Source organism: Sorex fumeus, unplaced genomic scaffold (assembly GCF_029834395.1).
Source record: "Sorex fumeus unplaced genomic scaffold, SorFum_2.1 ptg000098l, whole genome shotgun sequence".
NCBI classification, from domain to species: Eukaryota; Metazoa; Chordata; class Mammalia; order Eulipotyphla; family Soricidae; genus Sorex; species Sorex fumeus.
The window spans coordinates 34,308,919-34,330,037 of record NW_026606155.1 but is presented as its reverse complement, the minus strand read 5'-3'; the positions used below and the strand labels follow the sequence as shown (position 1 = coordinate 34,330,037).

The 21,119-nt window shown below is 43.1% G+C and overlaps 1 protein-coding gene across 1 annotated transcript in view; it reads left to right on the top strand.

Annotated features, from left to right (window-relative positions):
- The window catches only part of PRKCH (protein kinase C eta), a 262,663-nt gene that overhangs the window by 57,005 nt on the left and 184,539 nt on the right, over positions 1–21,119 (top strand). Inside the window, exon 2 of the mRNA XM_056134123.1 lies at positions 19,726–19,789. Within this exon, the coding sequence (XP_055990098.1) occupies positions 19,726–19,789 (64 nt within the window). The remainder of the gene's footprint in view (positions 1–19,725; positions 19,790–21,119) is intronic.

The following is a 21,119-nucleotide window of genomic DNA, read 5'->3' as shown; positions in this document are numbered from 1 at the left end:
GTGCATTTTTTTTTTATTGAATCACCGTGAGATACACAGTAACAAAGCACTCATGATCTATGTGCATTTTTAAGTGTGAATTTTCTAAAATGAATATCTTGAAGACTAGAACATCTCTTTGTTGAACATATACATTTCTCTGCCCATTGTTCTACACAGTGCTGCTACTGGAATGAGTGGCTCATGGGTCAGAATCTGACCCTTCTTCTACGTTACAGATTGCAGGCCCAGAACACAGAATTAGCAGACACAGAAGGTATGACAGAAAGGTTTGCTGACAAGTAATAGGAAAGGAGGCAAGAGATGAAAGAGCCTTCAGGATAATTGTAGAGTCAGCTCATCCTTTTTGAAGGGATGCCTCCCTCTCCCATAGTCGAAATGTCCTTTCTGATTCAACATCTTCAGAGAACCCAGGAAAACAAATTTGAGATGGTATGACTTAGCTGTTGACTCTCTCTCTCTCTCTCTCTCTCTCTCTCTCTCTCTCTCTCTCTCTCTCTCTCTCTCTGTATGTGTGTGTATGTGTTGTGTGTCAGAGGTCAGCCCTGATGTAACCACCACTGAGGTCACTGTGGGTGAGGTCGCCATGGGTGAGGTCGTGTGCACACTGCACATGACACACTAGCTGTCTGGGTGCTGCTCTGTCTTCCCTGATTTTCCCATTTTTCATGTCCAGCTTGGCAGCTGGAATGCACTAGGTGTGTAATAAATGTCTTTTGAATTAATAATGGGATGAATGTATACTAATTTTGGCCTCTTTTGGAAGTCCCGTGACCTGGAATTATTCAAGAAGGAATAAGACTTTCCAGAGTAGATTTGTGTCCTGTTTGTGACTTTTTCACAACAATCACAAATACTGTGCTACATAATGGATCCATATGGATCCATGGTCTTAACCTGGAGACATTTCCGGGAGGCCAAGAACCTCATGAAAATGGATGCAGAATTTAGCTTTTCGAGGGTGAGAGTCACAGGAGTCTATGACCTGAACAGGCCACGCAACCATGCTTTCACCCTGCCTCATTTTCCAAGAGCACCGGACACCCTCTAATCCCAGCATCTATGATAGATTTATGACACAGTCTCCCCCTCCCCACTACCCTTTTCCTTCCTGGCCACAACCAGTGTTCCCAAATTGTCATCAAACTTTGAAAAGAAGATCAATACCAATTCTAAGATAATCTTGCCTTTGAGCTTCCAAGCGTATTGCAATGGAGAGAAGGGTGAAGGGTGGCCTTCTGTTCCTTTCCTCTGCCTAGTGCCCAGATGAGATGACTGGCTCCTTCAGACTGACTTATGAGGAAAGTCTTTAAAGACGCAGCCTACTTTGTGCTCAACAGATACTGGCCTGTTTGAGAAATAGCAGAATAGTTAGGTCACAGGTCAGAGGACTTACTGCTGATTTGCCCATTGGCAGTTCCTCTCCTGTAGGTATTTCCCATCTCTGTTACTGCTACTAATTACTTCCTGTTGGTGTTACTAAAATGGGTGGGTTGCTGAAGTGTGCTGTTCAGGTTTGAAGAATTTTTGCAATGAGAAAAATTTTTTTAACTAGAAAGATGTTTGGTTATAAATGGTGACTCTTACCCTCCTAAAAGAAATGCATCTTTTGTAAGAGATTTATTTGATTCTGACATCCAAGGCACAGTTGACAATAAGTGGGTAGCACTGTAGCACTGTCCTCCCGTGTTCATCGATTTGCTTGAGTGGGCCCAGTAATGTCTCCATTTTGAGACTTGTTACTGTGTTTGGCATATCGAATGCGTCACGAGGAGCTTGCCAGGCTTTGCCATGCAGGCGAGATACTCTCAGTAGCTTGCCGGGCTCTCCAAGAGGGGCGGAGGAATTGAACCTGGCTTGACCGGGCTGGCTGCATGCAAGGCAGACTCCCTACCGCTGTGCTATCGCTCCAGCCCTAATAAGTGGGTACTTAGGGGAATCATTTGAAAGCAGACAACATAGCAGTGAATGCTTGCATTCATTCATTGTTCATTTGTTCAATAACACATACAAACCCTGGGCAACTGCTTTGGCTCTTCTACATTTCTGCATCTAATCTGTGTCTTGGGCTTTATAAATAAATCTACATGATCCTGTTTACCCTGAAGAACATTAGTACAATATGCTGTGTCATATGCACTATTGACCTATAGTGGGTGCTCAGGGAACCGTATAGGATGCCAGGGATTGAACCCAGGTAGAACCTAAGGTGAACACCCTACTCACATCCTATTGTTCCAGCCTCGGGCATTAGACTTTCAAATCAACATAAAAATGGTTGATATTTTATCTGTTCAATGCATTTTCTATAGTTTTTCCTAAAGGCAGATTATTAATGCAACTAACTGTTAGGTTGAAGAGGGGGAAAAATGAATGTGAAGGTGAGGTAAAGATTTAGTAAGAGCTTTTTCTTTTTTATGTTTTTGGTGTGTGTGTGTGTGTGTGTGTGTGTGTGTGTGTGTGGAGGGGGGTGGGTGTTGGGCCACAGCTGGCTGTGCTTAGGGATTATTCCTGGCTCAGTACTCAGTAATCACTCGTGGTGGTGTTTGGAGGACCATATGGCTTGCCAGAGATTGAACCCAGGTTAGCTGCAAGCAAGGCAAGGGTCCTTACCCACTGTTCTATCTCTTTGGCCCCACGAAGAACTTTTAAAACTTAAGTTAATTACTTAGTTTTGGGTTTTGGATGACGCCCAGCAGTACTCATGGGCTGCTCCCAACAAAGTGCTCTGGTGGTATTTGTAGGACTAATGTGGTACAAGAGATTGAAGCTTACCCCTGCATGCAGGGCCTGTGCTCCAGCATGTGGAATTCTCTCTTGTCATTCTTACGTCCTTATTTATAGATGAGTATTTTCCCCATATCTGTCAGTGCTGGGTGCCTCTCTGGATGTGGGAATTGAATCCAGAACCTCAGCATGTGGAGCATGTGCTCCAGCCCTCATTTGTTAAAAAAACAACTAGTGCATAGATAATAGGCTCATAAGCAGAAATGCATATTGTTCTTTGGGGTGGGCACACCCAGTGGTACTGAAGGCTCTGCTGGAGGTTGCGTGCAGTGGGGCTCAGAACCACAAGGTGCCAGGCATTGATCATGGGCCTCCTACGGTTAAACATGCCCTTAGTTTTCTGAGCACTCTCTCAGAGTGTATGTTTCTAATGGTTTTCATTTGTTTGTTTTTGTTTTGAGGCCATACCCCATGGTGCTCAGGACCTACTCCTGGCTCTGTGCTCAGGGGTCACTCCTGGTGGTGTTTAGGGGACTGCGTGGGGTGCTAAGGATAGAATCCGTGTGCATGGCAAGTAAGTGCCTTACCTACTGTACTATCACTCTGCCATCAAGTGTGTGTTTTTTTTAAAAACATGAGCATGCTCATTTGTTGTTGTTATTATTTTTTTGTTTTCTTTTTTAGTTTAGACTACATACATACTAGCTATAGATCTTAAGGTTGTTGGAAGAGCAGAGAAGATTTGGGAAATATTGAAAGAAGAGCTACTGGCCAAGTCTTAGGGAGCTGGGGATCAGTCACCTGCGGAATGTGTTAAGTGGGGTGCTATTTTCTAAGTGGGGTGCTGCTTTCCAACGCCCACAGGAGGGTCAGCTGCATTTGTCCTCAGGACATGGGAGAGTCAGGCAGGTAGGGCACCTGCAGGGCCTTCTCCCATGGAATCTGGGAAAAAATAATAAGCCTCTGCTGTCTTAAAAGCCTGTGCCCCCTGCCCCTGTCCTTCCCTTGGTCTTTTATTTTATTTTATTTTTTGAGTGAGAACTTCCTGCTCAGGTTTTCTGCAGCTCTTTGTGAAATCAGATAGTGTAATGGGCATGATGTCATTTTCATTACAAAAAATATTCTTGATATTAGATGGTAGCTGGATACATTTTGTAACCAATTCCCCAGCATCCTACCCCTGCCCTCCTTCCCACCCCTTTTACTTTGAGCTTAAGGATATATATATATATATATATATATATATATGTATATAAATATATTTTTTTATTTTATTGAATCACTGTGAGATAGTTACAAGCTTTCACGTTTGTGTACAATGATCAAACACCCATCCCTCCACCAATGCACATTCCCCACCACCAATATTCCCGGTATGCCCCCCTTTCCCACACTGCCCCTGCCTCCATGGCAGACATGATTCCCCATCATCTCTCTCTACTTTTGGGCATTATGGTTTGCAATACAGACCCTGAGAGGTTATCATGTTTGGTCCTTAAGGAAAGATATTTCAAGAACAGATTTGCTGTAAACAACTTGGAGAAAGGGATGGGGATACTTAACAAAAAAGAAGTCTGGGGTTCTCACGGTGGGCCTTTTTGGGGTAGGTGGAGTAACAGTAGACACTGCAGAATGGAAATTGCCTCCAACTGGGATGTGCTAACACCACACCAGATGGTCCAAGTTAGAAACAGGGACAGTGTAGTATTAATATGGCAGTGTTACATATACTGGCTCAAAAGGTCAGCTGTCTCTGCTTTCTTTCCGTTTATTGAATCAAGTTTATCACTTGTAGTACACAGGATTCAGACTCATTCACCCACTCCCATGGTTTCCCTTTGTTGTTGCAGTGATCAAGGTCGTACACACTTCATTTGTGGTGCTTACATACACTGAGTTGTGGTGTGCCAGAATTGCACACAGTTGTGCCAGCAGGGTGGCATGTGGGGTGCTGCTGGGGATCGAGCCCGTAGTCTCAGGCTTGCAGGCTTCTCTGCCACCACCTCTCTGGAGGCAGTTTTCAGTACACTCTATTTTAGAAACAGTGCAGATTTGTAGAAGAATTGTGATGATGGTATGAACTTTGCAAACACTCCACATCCAGTTTCCATTATTATTGATGTAATATGGTACATTGGTCACAGGTAATAAATCATTGATAAACTACGGTTCTCTAAACCCTGGCTATTTCGATTTCACTCATTTTCACTTGATGTCCCACACTGTGTCAGGACCCAGGATGCTTCCTTTCATGTGCTGTCCTGTTCCTAACTTTCCTCCAAACCTTGACAGGTTCCTTGTTTATGACTGATCTTAAAAGTTTGAGCAGTATTGGTGAGAAATATTACAGAATATCCTTCCATTTGGGCTCGTCCGATGTTTTTCTTGCACTTGGTGTTTATAGGGATGTGGGGAGGAGGCTCACACGAGTCAAGTGCTATGTTTTATTACATCATTACACATTACATGCATGCAATGCATATGATATCACTGCTGATGTGAATGGTTAATGTTTGGCAGCCTGTAGTTACTCCCTCCCTTTCTCTATACTGTGCTTTCTAAAGGAAAACACTAAGCAGTCACTTATTTTGCACAGCCCTCCCCCCCACCCCCACAGCCCCAGGGATAATAGGCAATAGAACTATTAGGATCACTTTTATGCAGGCTGCAGCCCCAGGGTTTGAACTTGTGACTTATGCTTGCCAGGCAGGCCTTTAAAACTCATATTTTAGACTCTGTGTGTGTGTATGTGTATGTGTGTATGTTGTGTGTATTGTCCGTGCATGTGTGTGCATGTCTCAGCAAGCAGTACACAGGTACCATTTGTTCCTGGCTTTGTGTTTGGCCATCACTTCTGGCCGTGTTTGGGTAGACTCTGGTAGACTCAGAGATCAAACTCAGGGTTCCCACATGCCAAGCTTGTGTTCAGCTTATTGAGCTATACCTGTGGCCCCCTTATTTTCATAGGGGCTCTACCCCATAGGTGCCACGCATAGCCCACTCTCAATATGTGTACTATTATGTTCTACCTCCTGAAGGGGGGAAATTATGCTGATAATTTATTCAGTATTTGTTTGCTGAACTCATTGGTATTTATTGTATTCAGCTTTTTTTTGGGTGGGGGGAGGAACGTTGTTGTTTTTGATTCATAGCTGGTAGTACTCAGGGACTTCACTTGATGCATTGCTCAGCGATCACTCCTACATGGTTCAGGGAACCATGCAGTGACTGGATTGAACCTGAGCCTCCCTGCATGCAAAGTATGTCCCCTAGTCCTTTGAGTCATCTCCCTAGTCCCCTTATTGTATTCTATAGGTTATAATTCATTTATGATGTGGGGGCTGGAGCTCGGATAAAGCTCAGCTGTGCTTGTTTTTTACATATGGGGCCCTGGATTCGATTCCTTGCACTGTCAAAAAAAAAAAAAAAGAATCCATTTATGTTGTTGCTCAGACTGTTCCAGCTTCGGTCTTTGGGAGCTCTTATGGTTAGTCAGTGCTCTTTTGTGGCACACATTATCACTGTGAACTTTATTTTGAGTATTTCTTATTTTTCCTAGCATTGCAAAATACTCCAGAATCATATTGTTTATTCTTTGCTTCCAGTACTGAAAGGTGCTATGGTTCTTTTTGTTGCAGATATTATTAGAATTCAAATTCTGGGTACTAGGCATCCTTATAATGTTGCTGGGGTGTCATTGTTCCTAAGTATTCTCAGCAGACAGAACAGGAAATAGATATTTGCTATTCATCCCACTTCGTATGCATAAATAGCTGTTCATATTTCTATATATCCATCGGTATATCTATAAGTCCAGGGATGTCTCCAGATCTTCTACAGCTACACACATCATTCCATTCTTTCCTCTTGATTGCAAACTCTTGCTTTAGTATAAAAACATGTTTATTTTTTTCCTTTTAATTTTTATGCCACATCTCTTGGTACTCTGTGATTACTCCTGGCTCTGCATTCAGGGATCACTTCTGATGTGCTCAGTGGACCATATGGAGTGCCAAGGATCAAACCTGGAGCAGCCATATGCAAAGCACCCTGCCCACTGTGCTATCACTTCAGTTCCAAAACCCGCTTCTTAAAACTCACCATGAGTTTTGCTAGCATATGTGGTGATTAGAGAAGCCAATGAATAATGCCCACCCGTTCTCTTTTCCAGCTAGAGTTCATGACTTATGTAAAATGCCTTTTGCCTTTAGTCTTAGAGTCTCCACCTGCTCTCTAGTTATTTAGGTTAACATCTTTCCCTTATTCCCATCAGGGAGATCATATCACATATTTTAATACAGTAGATTCTTATGTTACAATCTGAGTTCCATCCTGGGATCTCTTGACTCCCTACAGGCCTTATTTTTTAATTTTTCGATTGCATTCAGCTAGATTCAACTGTGCTGTAGAGTTCTCTGTGTTTTGACAAATACTTGGTGTTCTCCATGTATTAAAGTATCATAGAATGCCTTTAATGTCCTAACAGAAGCAATAATAAACCCATATGAATGAAGGTATTTTGGGGTTTGTTTTGTTTGGAATCACACCTGGCAGTGCTCAGGGCATACTACTGGATTTGTGCTTAGGATCATTCCTGGAAGACTCAGGTGACCATAAGAGGTACCCTGGATCAAACTGGGGCTGGACACATCCAAGGCAAACATCTTAACCCCTCTACTATCTCTTTGGCCCTGATGAAGGCATTTTTGAGAGGTTGAACGTGCTGCTACAAAAAGAAATAGAAACAAATACTAGAAAGCAGTTTTCTTAGGGGAGGGTACTTGTTTGCTTCTATAGGAGAAAGCAGGTCCCGGGAGGCAGAGTATGTGTTGAGGAGCGAGTAGGGTCACATGCCTGGAGAAATTTTGTAGTGAAAAGCCTCCTAAAAGTCCTGTGAAGATGCTGTGGTGGGTCTGATTGAAGGCCATCGGGTGGCAGGGGGAACAGATGGAGATTCTGTCTCTTGCCTCTCCGAGGCCCACAATGCCATCAGCTCACAGTCTGGCCTTACATCTTGCTGAGAGTCCTTCTGGTTGGTCACGCTGAAAGCGGTCCTGCTTTTCCTTCCAGCTGAAGTTCAAAGCAGTTCTGGTACCTCCCCAAATCCTGAGTTGGGTTGTCCTTGGGACTGTGACACTTGTTTCTAAGTGCAGGCATTTGGAAAAGTTGAATCAGGAAGTCAGAAACAGGAGCAGGTGAACATCATGCAGTTTTTCTGTGTGGTGAATATTCATTCAACAGGTTCACCAAAAGCCACCTGTGTGTTAGGATTCAGTTCCCAGGGTGATGGGAATGATTCTCAAGGTCCTAACGAGCTGTGCCTCCCATCTATGCAGTCTTATCCCTCTGGGCGAGTGTAGTCCCGAAAGAATATGCTGGACCTCCCTGTCCTTGGAGGAGGCCTATGTGAAGCCAGATGGAGAGGCAGAAGCTGCTCAGGGCTCATAAGCAGGTCCAGTGCCTTTTGGATGCACTTGTTTCTCTGGCTGTTTCTGCTTTCTGTCCTTCTCTAAACTTGACTCTCACCTTTAACCCTTTGTCTTTTGAACTGTGCCTTGTGTCTTGGGTTCAGCATTGTGGTGACTTGACTGTCCATGTCATACAAATGACTTCTACGTCTCTACCTGCAGTTGCCTCTGTAAGTTTCGGGTCTGAATGTCATTTTGTGAGACATTTCTACCTGAATGTCTCCCTAAAAACTCATTTTAAAATTTAGAATCCTCCTATGGGGCTGGAGGGATAGCATAGCGGGTAGGGCATTTGCCTTGCACACGATCAACCTGGGTTCGATTCCCAGCATCCCATATGGTCTTCCGAGCACTGCCAGGAGTAATTCCTGAATGCAGAGCCAGGAGTAACCCCTGTGCATCACCGGGTGTAACCCCCCCCCAAAAGTAAAATTTAGAGTCACCCTAAACCAAACGACTACTAGATCAGTAGTTTTTGAACTGTAGGTTCATGGACTGGTATCTGCCTGTAGGTGAAAGGTTGAAAACCTCTGCTGTCTACTTACAGTTCCATGATTCTGAGCCCTCAGACTGTACCTCATCTTTTTTAGGGTGGGTATAGGCACACCTACTGATGCTTAGGAGTTACTCCTGGATCTGCACTCAGAATTTACTCCTGGTGGTGCCTGGGGACCCATATGAGATAGTAGGGATTAAATCCAGGTCAGCTACATGCATAGAGAGTACCCTACTGGTGTGCTATTACTCCAGCCCCTAATCCTTAATGGTCATCCCCCATCCCCCACAAACACCCAGAATCTGCTTATAATGTTTCACTCCTCTCTTCACTGTACCTGCAGTCCCAGTCTAGTTGACCTCTCTCTAGCTTGCGTTCCGCCCTTTACTATTGCTACTATTGCTAGTCGAGTTTTTAAAACTTAAATTTAAATGCCAAACATCAAAGCCCAGCCTTCTATTTCTAGTTTAAACGACGTTCTCTCTCTCTCTCTCTCTCCTCTCTCTCTCTCTCTCTCTCTCTCTTTCTTTCTCCTTTATTGTCCCTTCTTTTAGCAGGGGAAATTTTTTTAATTTATTGGGGGGAAGGGTGTTTGGGTCAAGACCAGGCGCCTCTTGGTGAGGTTTAGAAAGCTGTATCTGTTTCCAGGGATCCAACTGGGGTTGGCTACATGCAGGACAAGCTCCTTAAGCACCTCTACTATTTCTCCAGCCCTTGGAGAAATTTTTTTAGGGGTGGGATTAAATTTTCAGGAGAAGGCACAGAAATGTGGATGGTCTTTAGCATTGTGCGAGGAAACCTTTCCATTGAGCTGCTGTGGATGGTGGGTATCATGGAGGATGCTGTCCTGCTTCCTGCCTTCTGGGTGATGGCACCCCACTGAAGTCTTAGCTGCCTCCACATCTGCAGCAGTCTCTTTCAGAGCTGCTTTCTTCCTTGCCTGATATATCACATTCGGGCAGGTGAGTCCTTTCACCTTGCTGCTTGCTTCTCTGATTCTTCCAAAAAAAAAAATATCACCTCCTAAATTAACTTCCTTTTTCATGCCTTGTTTTACTGTGCTCTGTTTGGAAAATTTCAGGCTCTTACCAATGCCCTGTTGAGGAAAAATTTCTAAATAGGACCCCAGTCCTCTTTTCACTTTATATTCTATCTCTAACTTGGTGCTAAATATTCTGAGAAAGATTGGAGTTCTTTTCTGGGGGAAAATCCAGTTCTTCTCTACTCTTGCCATCCTGTGTATCTTCTTCATATTTAAACAAAACACTTCACTTATGACCTAGCTGGTTGACAAATGACCTAGCTGGGTTTTGCCCACATGGAGCATTTCTCTTGGAGGTTGGAGATTCTCATGACTTTCTCAACCCCTTTCCCCTCCCCTTCCTCAACCCCCTCTGAGCTTCCATTCATTTACTAGAACATGCAAAACTTTATAGATGGCTGCAGGTTTATTATAAAAAGATATATGATGAAGGGGATAGATACATATCCTTCTCCTGCATATCCGGATGCAGGAGAAGCCCATGCAAGGCATGTGGAAGGGGCATGGGCATGCTGACTATCATCATAACTCTCTGGACCCTGAGCTGAGGTATTCATTTTCAGGAGCCTGTCATAGTGACCTCTTGAGACCAAAAGAAACTGCTGTCATTAGAGAATGTCAGTGTTTCAGGAGCTGGGTCAGAGACTGAGGTGAGGGACCTCAGCTAGATCAAGTGGTGGGTAGAACATGTCTATCTCCAGAACCATGTGGCATCTCAGATAGTGCCCTTGTCTCCCTGGTGGCCTCTAAACACAACTAGGAGTGTCTTCAGGAGCCTAGGCACCCTGGATATGGTCTTCTTTTTAAAAAAAATTACAAATAACAAAATGAGAGATGCTTCTTGGTCTTATCTTGAGGAAGTTACCAGGGTTTGAGGAGTTTTATGTCAGGAGCAAGGGACAGAGACTAATATTTTTTCCCTATACTTTCATGTTTCTATTTGAGTACCTTTGTGTCCAGATTTGAACTCACTTCCTTCCTTCTAAAACATGTTCCTTCCCCTGAGTTCCCTGGTTGATTAATGACAAATAGTGGTTGGCAGACGTTGTCTGTAAAAGGCCAGGGCCAGTTAGTAAATATTTTTGGTTTGGTGGACTGTAAGTTCTCTACAACTGCTTAATTCTGCCTTTGAGCACAGAAGCAGCCACAGATAATACACAAACAATAGAGTGACTGTTTTATCAAAACACAGCTTATAAAAGTGGGCAGTGGGCTAAAGATGACCCGTGGAATGTGTTTTGCTGACCCTGATCTAGTCACTCAAACCCCAAACTCAATATCCCTGTGGCCTTTGTCTTGCTTCTGTTTTCGTTTTATGGTTTTGAATTTTCAGTAATTTCTACCATTATGGAAACTTTCTGAGATCTAGGTCATAGTAGCTTCTCCCTCATTAATTGGTCTAGGATTGGGGGGTGGGAACCCAAACCAAAAAAACCTATAAACCTCTTTTAAGTTATTTTCCATCGGTTTACAGAATCAAATTTTTTTTTTTACACAAATGGCTTGGCCCGTGTAATGAGGTTAAAACTCTATCTTTTTCCAGTGTTGTCTTTATCCATCTCTATTCTCTAGGGAAAAGAGGTTTTTGTTGTTTTCGTTGCTGTCTTAATTTTTACATTATTTTTATTTTATTTTAAAATAACTTTAAAGAATTTAATAAACACACTGTCATTTACAAAGTTGTTGGTAATTGAGTTATTAGGAGTATAATAATTCAACACCAGTCCCACCACCAGTATTGGTTTCCCTCCACCAGAGTTCTCATATACTCTTCCCACTCCCAATTCCTACTCCATCCTCTGCCTACCAACTTGATAGGCACATTACAAATTTTCAGTGGTTGCAACTTAGATCTCATGTTTTCAGTTTTGTTGAGTTGTGTTTTGGATTTCTAGCTATACCACTCACCCATATCACCGGTATAAAGGAAGCTCTGATTGCCTGTTTACCCATTACTTCCCATTCTGAGGAGGGTTCATATGGTCTCATGAGGCCATTGCGGTGGACTCCTGACAATGGAATTAATGACCCACCAGCCCTACAGTGCAGGGTCCCAGAGAGCTTCTAGGATGGTACCTATGCCCCTTCCACACGTCTCACGTGGGCATGTCCTCCATGTGGATATGCACCTGTGTCCTTCATCCTGTCCTTTTATAATAAATCTGCACCTTTCTCTCTTCCTCCTCTTGTGTTCTGATACTAGTTTTGTCTGTACTCAGGATGTGTTGGGGACTTGCCCGGTTCTTCACTCCCACTTTCCTGCCAGCTCAGCACAGGCCTCCTTCCCAAGAGACTTTCTTATCTAGACTAAGGATGACTGTCTCTTGATCTGAATAATGCTTTTGAAGTTTCCTTACCTGATCATACTGGGTTGTACTTTAGATCTTATAGGTGTTTCTTTTTCTCCACTCAACCTTAAGAAGCAGTGAAAGGCAGCCCAGTAGATACTCAGTCTGACATGAATAATGTTCCCATCTGTCTTTCCTTGAGATCTGATCTTCCCTTTGGAGTTCCTTTGCAGGTGATGTGCAGGGTCATTTTCAAACCTGGTCACTTCAAACCTGACCAACCTGAGACATTCTGACCACTTCTCATTTACCTCGTGGTTTTCCTCTCTGCCTTCACTTCCTCTTCCGCCCCTTTGCTATTTATGCAGTCACCCCTATCCTAAACTAAGACCACTGGCCAGTCTCCTACTGTGTATTTCATCACCATCGTTTCTCACCATGTAGTCCAGGGGTTAGGAAGAATTATTATCATCATTGTTATTTGCTTTTTGGACCACACCTGCTGATGATCAGGGGCTTCTCCCTGATTGGTACTTGTGGGCTGCCTCTCATAGTGCTCAAGGAGAGTACATGATGCTGGGGTATAGCTGAGTGCTCTTGCATGTAAAGCATGTGGTCAGCCTGTTGGGCCCCTGGGAGAAATATTGTGAGTTTTAGTTAGGTCTTTGAGGGATGGATTGTTTGGCAGTCTCTATACATCTTCTAAATGCTCTATAGGGTTTAGAAATGTCTTGGAATTGTCAGATATTAAATATGAAAATTAAAGGCTCATTTTTCAAGTTTTTCTAGGAGAGGCCCAGTGGCAGGATGGCCATGCCCGGGCAGTGCTCACAACCCGGCTACGAGCCCAGGTGCCCCATCTCTAAGGGTAGACAGCAGATTTGGGTTTAAGAAATGCTCAAATAGCTGATGATCATATTTTCCTTTCTAGTAAACTTCAGTCAGATTTGTTTCAGGTTTCTGTTTAGTTTTGCCATTTCTCCCTGATAGTTCTTTAGTTTCTTATCCCTTCCTGTCCTTGGTTCTGGATATTAAATGCAGATCCTTATGCATGCTAAGCAAGTCTTCATTGCTGAGCCACATCCCTGGGCTGTTTTTGTAGTTATCTATTTGTTTTCCATACAGTTTTTAACCTGTGATCTGTCATGTGCTTTTAATACTTAAGCCTTGCTGGATTCACTTCAGAGATGCAGGGAGTTGCCTGTGCTTCCTTCATCCCCTTTTCCCCTTAAATGCCTTCCCAGGCAAGGGGACACATGACAATGATTCGGGCCCTTCAGGCCAGTGACTAACAGTGCCTGAGCTGCCTGCCTCATTCCTCCAGCCCTGGAAAGACTTGCTGTGCTGAGTGGCTCCTGCCTCGTGCCCACCCAGAAGCTGTGCAGAGACACCATTGAAGTCACTGCCTCTCCCAGTGGCCGTGGCAGGAGGAGGCAAAGGGAACACCAAAGGATTTGGCAAGGAGCACGCTCAAGTTCTGGGGGCTTGGGTCTCGGCTGAGTCTTAGGGGTAGTACCCTGCAGCCAGAGCAGTCCCTGCAGCCAGGAGGGAGACTGATGTGGGACCAGCATGGGAATCTTCTTTGAACCTGGATTATAGTTTGCCTGTTACTTCTGGGTGCCCTCAGTCAATTCTATCACCTCCTGGAGCCTCTCTCTTCTTTTCTGTAGAAAGGCAGCAGAGAAACTAAATGTGCAGGTCATGAGGGGGTGAGATAACATAGGTGAGGCAGGCAAACCCTGCACCTCACAGAGCTTAGGACATAGTTGCTATAATTTTTCTTTAAAAGCACAGCCACAAACTTGGTTTTCGGTACATCCTGCACAAATTTCTGTCTGTGATCAATTCTAATGCCTTTTGTGAAGGGAAGTGGTTGTAAATTATTCCCAGTTAATTAAACGAGTGTTTCCTTTGAGATCTGTGTACAGGTTTTTATGAATTATGCTTAGAATCGTGGGGCATGTGAGTTAAAAAGGTTTTTTGACAACCCTTTTATTTCATGGACAGGGAGATTGGATAGGACCATAAGGGACTTGCCCAGTGTCTGCAAAATGTTGCCAAGGAGAATCAAACTTTTGTTAAAGTGGTGTGTGTGCTGGGGAGGCAAGAGGCAGTGCTATAGATTCACTTGGTGGGCACATTCAGCAATAGTGAAAGATTTCCTGTCTAGTTCATGTGCTATTGGTATCTCTTGGCGCCATCTTGGCAAGCTTTGGTACTTTACAAAGCACAGGTACGTAGCTTTGTATCCTAGTAAATGCCACTGTTCATATTTTACGGGTGACGGAATTGAGGTGGTCAAATGAGTGCCCTTCCCCCTATTCTACTGACCAAACCAAATCAACAGGTATTTGTTGCCTCTTTCTTTGTTCTAGGATGCTGCTGGGCCCCAGGGTAATAAAAGCATCAGATTCTGCTGGAACAGAGCTCAATGATTTAATGAAAGTGATGAGATCTAAGTATATGACATTTCATCGACTTGTTTTGGGAATAGATAAGCATCATAATATTGGAGCCAGGAATTCTGAACTTGAAGGATCTCAATATGTAGGTCAAGATCTTTCTGGCAAAAGCTTTTTTCTTCAGTGCCTGCGTCACCTTTGCAGGTGTGCTCCGTTATCTAGCCCACCTGCAGCCCCAGGGAGCTTCTCTGGGGAGCGCCAAGCACCTGGCAATGATCCTGACTTTGGGATTATTTAAGCAGTCTTGAATGAGCAGAGAAGTGAAGGGAGAGAGGGTTTCCAAGTAGACAGCAGTGTGAACAAGGTGGGGCTGAGCCAGAGGGTGAGGAGACAGGCCTGATGAGAAGAGAAGTGTTTTAGAGTTGAAATGAGAGCACAGTGGGTAGGGCATTGGCCTAACATGTGATCGACCTAGGTTTAATCTCCAGTAGCCCCCTATGGTCTCCCAAGAACCACCATAAGCAATTCATTGGTGCAGAGCCAGAAGCAACCCCTGAACACTGCTAGGTATGGCCCCAAACCAAAATAAAATAAAATACAAATAATCTGTTTTATCACTTTTCTTAAACCATGCTATACAGATGAAAAATTCATACAAATAAAAACAAGTTCAACTACATTCATCATTAGAAAAATACAAAGTAAAATCACAAATTATTAATTGCATGTCTATGAAGATCGCCAACATTAAAATGATATATTACAGTTTATAAGAAGGTGGAGCAACTAGAATTCTCTCAAAATGTTACCATCTGAGATGGGCCCAGTATGACAATAATAGTTAGAAATGATCACACTGGACAAAAAACTGAGTGTTAAAAGTAGGTAAAGGGATATATACAACAACTTCTCAGTATCTGTATTGCAAACCACAGTGCACAAAAGATGGAGATAGAGAGAGTGAAAAGGCAGGGGTGCCTGGTTGTGGAGGGTGATGGGAGGGAAACTGGGGATATTAGTCCTGGGGAATGTACACTGGTGGAGAGATGGGTGTTAAAATACTGTATGACTAACAGCTTTGTAGGGGTCTATCTCACAGCGATTCAATAAAAAAATCTTAAAAATTAAAAAAAATGTTACCATCACCTTAGAAAACTGCTTATGTTTCAGTGCTCAAGGGAGGTGAACTTCAGGGCACAATCTGGATGTTAGAAGGCACAGAGAGGAGGTGACATTTGTCTTCATGTATTTTGCTTATTCTTATTGGCTGCCAGTTTGAATGTCCTTTGAAAGTTGGTCATGGGAAAACCCTACTTAAACTGGTTAAAAGGAATAGGGGTTAGAGAGATACTACGAGGGTTAAGGGAGGCTTGATTTCCATACTGCTGACCCTGGTTTGATCTCTGATACCACATGGTCCCCAAAGCCCAGAGCCAGAAGTAGCTTGTCACATAGCCAGGTATGACACCACTTCTCACTACCCTCAAGTGGAATGTGTGGGGGCCAGAGTGATAGTACAGTGGATGGAGCATTTGCCTTGCATGTGGCCGACCCGCGTTCAATCCCTGCCACCCCATATGGTTCCCCAAGCACCATGAGGAGTAATTCCTGAGTGCAGAGCCAGAAGTAACCCCTGAACATTGCTGGATGTGACCAAAAAAAATGGACTCAAGTAGCTGAACAGTCTTGAGGACTCAAACAAGGCTTGATCTCAGAGTTTAAATGAGATCAAGACCTAGTCTCTTTATCCCAGCACCCCTTTAATTCTTGGCTTCATTCTCTCTACAAAGCCTGATGACAAGATGGATACCAGGTATTCCTGAAATTTTTTCCTTCCAGATTAGAAGATTGGAGTTCAGCAGATGTAAGATTTCTCTTTCATGTAGATGTAGGATTCTTGCTTGGATATTGTGCCTGAAACTGAGTTAGTTCCTGAGGGTTATGAAGTTGCTGTTAAGTTAGTCAGAGGACAAGATCTAAGGCACATATTTGCTTCATTGCAGACTGTGTTGGCCAGGAGAACTCATGGCTTTGATAGGCTAGAGTGACCTATCCCCTCTGCAAGTATGGAAGACTCCCATCAGAATTCTTTGAGCCATCTGGGAGGAAAAGAAAGTTCTCAAAGAAAGCTGAAAGGCAATTTCTAGAGGTTAGAATGGGTGTTATAACTAAAGAGAAAATTCTCACTATTATCTAAGGAGGCAGAACTAGGTTAGTGAGCATAATCTATTGGTTGCTATTCTTCTGCTCTTAGAGAAAGTACTTCCCATGGAATATAGGAATGAAACAGGCCAATGGTGGAAGCAGTGAGTTGGCTGCCCCTGGGGCTAAGCAATCAATATGAATAGATGATGACAGCCTATCTATTTATTGACCACATCAATAAAACAAATAACCTGGAAGGGCATGTTTTTAAGACACATTTTTCTGTGACATGGTAGGAAAAGGGTTTTTACATTGACACATGCATACCAACTGCAAACAGAAGTTTTTTAGGACATAGTACTTTTCCTTTCTCCTCATGTACATATCTTCTGTTGCATTTTGTTCTGCTTAAAAATCTTTCTTGTGTGCAACCCCTCAAATGTCACATGAAAGAATCTCAATTTGCAGCTTGTAAAGTGTCTTCCTAAGGTCGGAGGATTTAGCCGGCCAGCCCCAGATGGGTGAGGCTTGATGGTGAAATTAGAGTCTGGATTTTCCACCACAGTGGGGGCATGGACAAAAGTGAGAGGGAAACCTGTTGTTTGGTTCCAAATGGTGAAATCAGTGGAATCAATCCTAATGGTAGGTCAGGAATGGTTGTCCAGGGCACTGCAGGATGGTGGAAACAAGTGGCTTTCTGTCCTGAGGCTGGGAGCAGCTCCTTCTGTGCCAATAGCAGTTTATGTTGTGGGGGCGAATGTGTGTTCTCTGCCAGGCGTTTATATTGAAGATGAAGGAGTGGTTTTTAAAAATAACATTTTCGACTTGAAACAAGTCAAGGCAGAGAGTATAGACAATTAAGAGACTGACATCCTGTTTAGTCATCCCTCCCGAGAGCTCTATTTTCAGAACTGCTCTCCAAAGGCTCCTAAGTGGTGTAAAGCTAGCTGAGAGGGTATTGTTAAGTTAGCAGTACTGATGAGGCAAGTAGTTGATTTGAACACTGGTGTGCTTTGCAGTGTGGAAACCACCATTGATCACAGCTTTTCTGCAGACAAGGAATGGGTGTATAAAGAATATATTGTTATACAGATAAAGTTTTTGAGTCAGTGTCAAACAGGCAACTTTTATTTTGAAAAAAGAATATGACCAGGTGTGGGGGATAAAAATATGTGGATGTGAACTAGGGTAAAGTTCATGCATTTTTGGAGCTTGGGATGTGGCTCAGTGATAATGCCTAACATGTGTGAGGACCTGGGTTCAGTTCCTGACAATCCCTACCCCAAGAGAAAAAACTCAATATATTTTATCGATCTTTGTCACCTGTAGGTACAATATTAGTCAGTACTATAAAGGCTCTTTGAGATTATCCTCCTGAAGCTGTGTGAGAAATACTGAATAAAGCTGACATTTGGGACTCTCAGACTCTTGGGGATAAAACTCAAGTGGGTCCAGAACTTGCCCAGAGTTCAGCACCTGCTGTGGCAGCCAGACTGGAATTGATGTCCTTCCTGCTGTAGTTCGAGCTCTTTCTGCTGCACCCTGTGCTTAATAGCTTAGCTAATGCTCTACCATAGAGAACCATACTGTTTCTCTTGATATATCCTTTTAGATGCAGGGTCAAAGGTACAACTGCAGCTGTGGACTCAACCTGATAATGTTTTATTAAAGGACAATTATAAATTTATAAATCTGGATTCAAAAGAACTTTCAGTTTGGGGCAGGACATAGTTCAGTAGTTAGGGTGCTTGCCTTGCATGTAGCCTACCCAGGTTCAATTCCCAGCATCCCAAATGGTCCCTGTGCACCACCAGGAGTAATTCCTGAGTAGCTGGAAGTAAGACCTGAGCATCACTGGGTGTGGTCCAAAAGTCGAACCAAACCAACCAACCAACCAAACAAAAAACACCAACCACTCCCCCCACCCAAACAACCCAAAACAACAACAACAACAACAACAAAACATTTCCCTGTCTAGGTTTTAAAGTGCTCCTGGCTTCACAGCAGCAATAAGGAGGCCAGTGCCTGCCAACCTGGGTTTCCGGGTCAGTGCGCACATGAAAAAAAACTGCTTCTCTGGGATTTGTAACAAACTGTCTCATCCTCAGAATGTATGTCTTGGTATCTAAGCTTGTGGTAAGACCTTTAAGAGTTCTCAATACCCCCAAACACAGGAGTAACCAGTGTAAAAATCCCAAACTGCTCCCGTGCTAAGGCCTATAGATGAATTACTTTTTGTGGAAAATGTTAGGGACAGAGATAATTCTCCATGCTTCATATATTTTCTTTGCCAGAACAAAAGACTCACAGTTGTTTGTACTCTGTTTACTTATTACCTTGGGTGTTGTCAGTACTTCTCTGGTTCCTGCACTTACTGTGTGGCTTAATGGAATGGGGCTCCTAACATGGTGTGCATGAGACAGGAATGTCTCAAGCCATGACCAAGCTTATGGGTGCTGCTTGATAGATACTTCACTGTCATTGTCACTGTCCTCCCATTGTTCATCGATTTGCTTGAGTGGGCCCAGTAACGTCTCCATTGAAGACTTTGTTGTTACTGTGTTTGGCATATCAAATACTCTCAGTAGCTTGCCGGGCTCTCCGAGAGGGGCGGAGGAATTGAACTCGGGTCGGCCATGTTGGCTGCGTGCAAGGCAAACGCCCTACCGCTGTGCTATCGCTCCATAGATACTTCAGAGAACTGAAATGGAAGAAATTAAATTCCAGAGAAGGGAAACAAAGAACTGTTTTTTTTTTAAGTACGTTTAGCCTTTACCATTTCTTGCACTTTCAAGTGGATTCTAGTACCTCTACTGTTAGTACAACTTAGATCTGACTTATGTGTGTGATTTTCTCATTAAGAACTCTGCAAGGAAGTATTTGAGGACCACCAAATATACTTAAAAATTAGAATATAACATCACTGTATCACTGTATCACTGTCATCCCGTTCATTGATTTGCTCAAGCGGGCGCCGGTAATGTCTCCATTTGTCCCAGCCCTGAGATTTTAGAAGCCTCTCCTTACTCGTCCTTCCCAATGCTGCCGTATTGGAGGCTCTTCCAGGGTCAGGGGAATGAGGCTCATTATTGTTACTGTTTTTTGGCATATTGAATACACCACAGAATATAACATATATATTTTTAAATCTTTCTAGGTGGATCTGGAGCCAGAGGGAAAAGTATATGTGGTAATCACCCTGACAGGGAGTTTCACTGAAGGTAAGAATGAATTTGGGGTGATTTCTGGCTTACTACTCATTCTCAAAGTTCATACTAGGAATTTTTGTCATGGAAGTGATAAAAATAGTATTTTTTAATAAACATTCCCTGTTGGGGTGGGTGTTTGGGCTACACCAAGTTGTGCTCAGGGCTTACTCCTGGCTCTGTCCTCAGGGGTCAATCTTGGTGGTACACAGAGGAACATATGTGGTGCCAGGATTGAACGTGGGTTGGCTATATGCAAGGCAAGTGCCATCACCCCTATACTATATCTCCAGCATCCCCGCTTCGCAAATTCACTTTTTAAATTAGGCTGACTAATATGAATAAAAGCATTTATTGCTTTGAATTTCCAGATTTAATCCATTTGCTAAATTTGACAAGCTCTTAAAATTATGCCTTTGAATTTTGGGTTTAAGCCAGCTTTGTAATTTGCCCCCTGAACATGTTTTGAACAGATGAAGGATCATGCTATCTTTCTTTATAATCTTTATCTCATTTGCATTTAGGATATTCTTAATTTCTCTTCCCTTGTTACTACCCTGTTTGCCATTCCTGATGATTTAAAAAGAGAAAGGAAAATTTCTGTACAGTGAAATGAATGATTTTGGATTTGGGGGCTGGGGTGATGGCTGAAGTGTGACAGTACATGCCTAGCATGTTTGAGTGTCTGAGTCTATCTCTGGCACCACATGTCCTCTCCTTATCACTGCTGGGTATGACCCCAATGACCCCCGATCATTGCACTGCTGAGCCTGAGCACAGTGTCAGAGTAGCGTCTGCACCCTTCTCCTGCCAACTTCTAGGTTTGAGCCCCCCCATTAAAGACAATTAATTAAATATCCCTGAAGACAATTGGAGAATCTAGAGATTCGAGAATAAGATTTTGATTGTGGCATACCTTCAGCTGTTTAATTGGCAGCCCAATCTGAGATATAAAACATTTCCATCATTTTGAACGCTTCCTGAAACCTTTCCCAGACAGAGGCAATAAATATAATATATTTTTCAACATTGAGTAGATTTCTGTATTCTGGAGTCTCATATAATGGAGTTATATGGTACATTTTTGTTGTTTACTTATTTGTGGGTCTCACCCAGTAATGTTCAAGGTTTTTCTTGGCTCTACACTCGGGAATTAACCTTAAAAGTGCTCTGGGGACCACATAGGATGCTGGGGATTGAATCCAGGTCAGCTGCATTTAAAGCAAGCGCCTTAGTCACTCTACTGTATCTCAAGTTCTATAATGCATCTTATGTGGCTAATTTGTTTCACTCAGCATATTGAAATGGATTTGTGAGTTTCTTTTATGACATTGTGATTATTGTT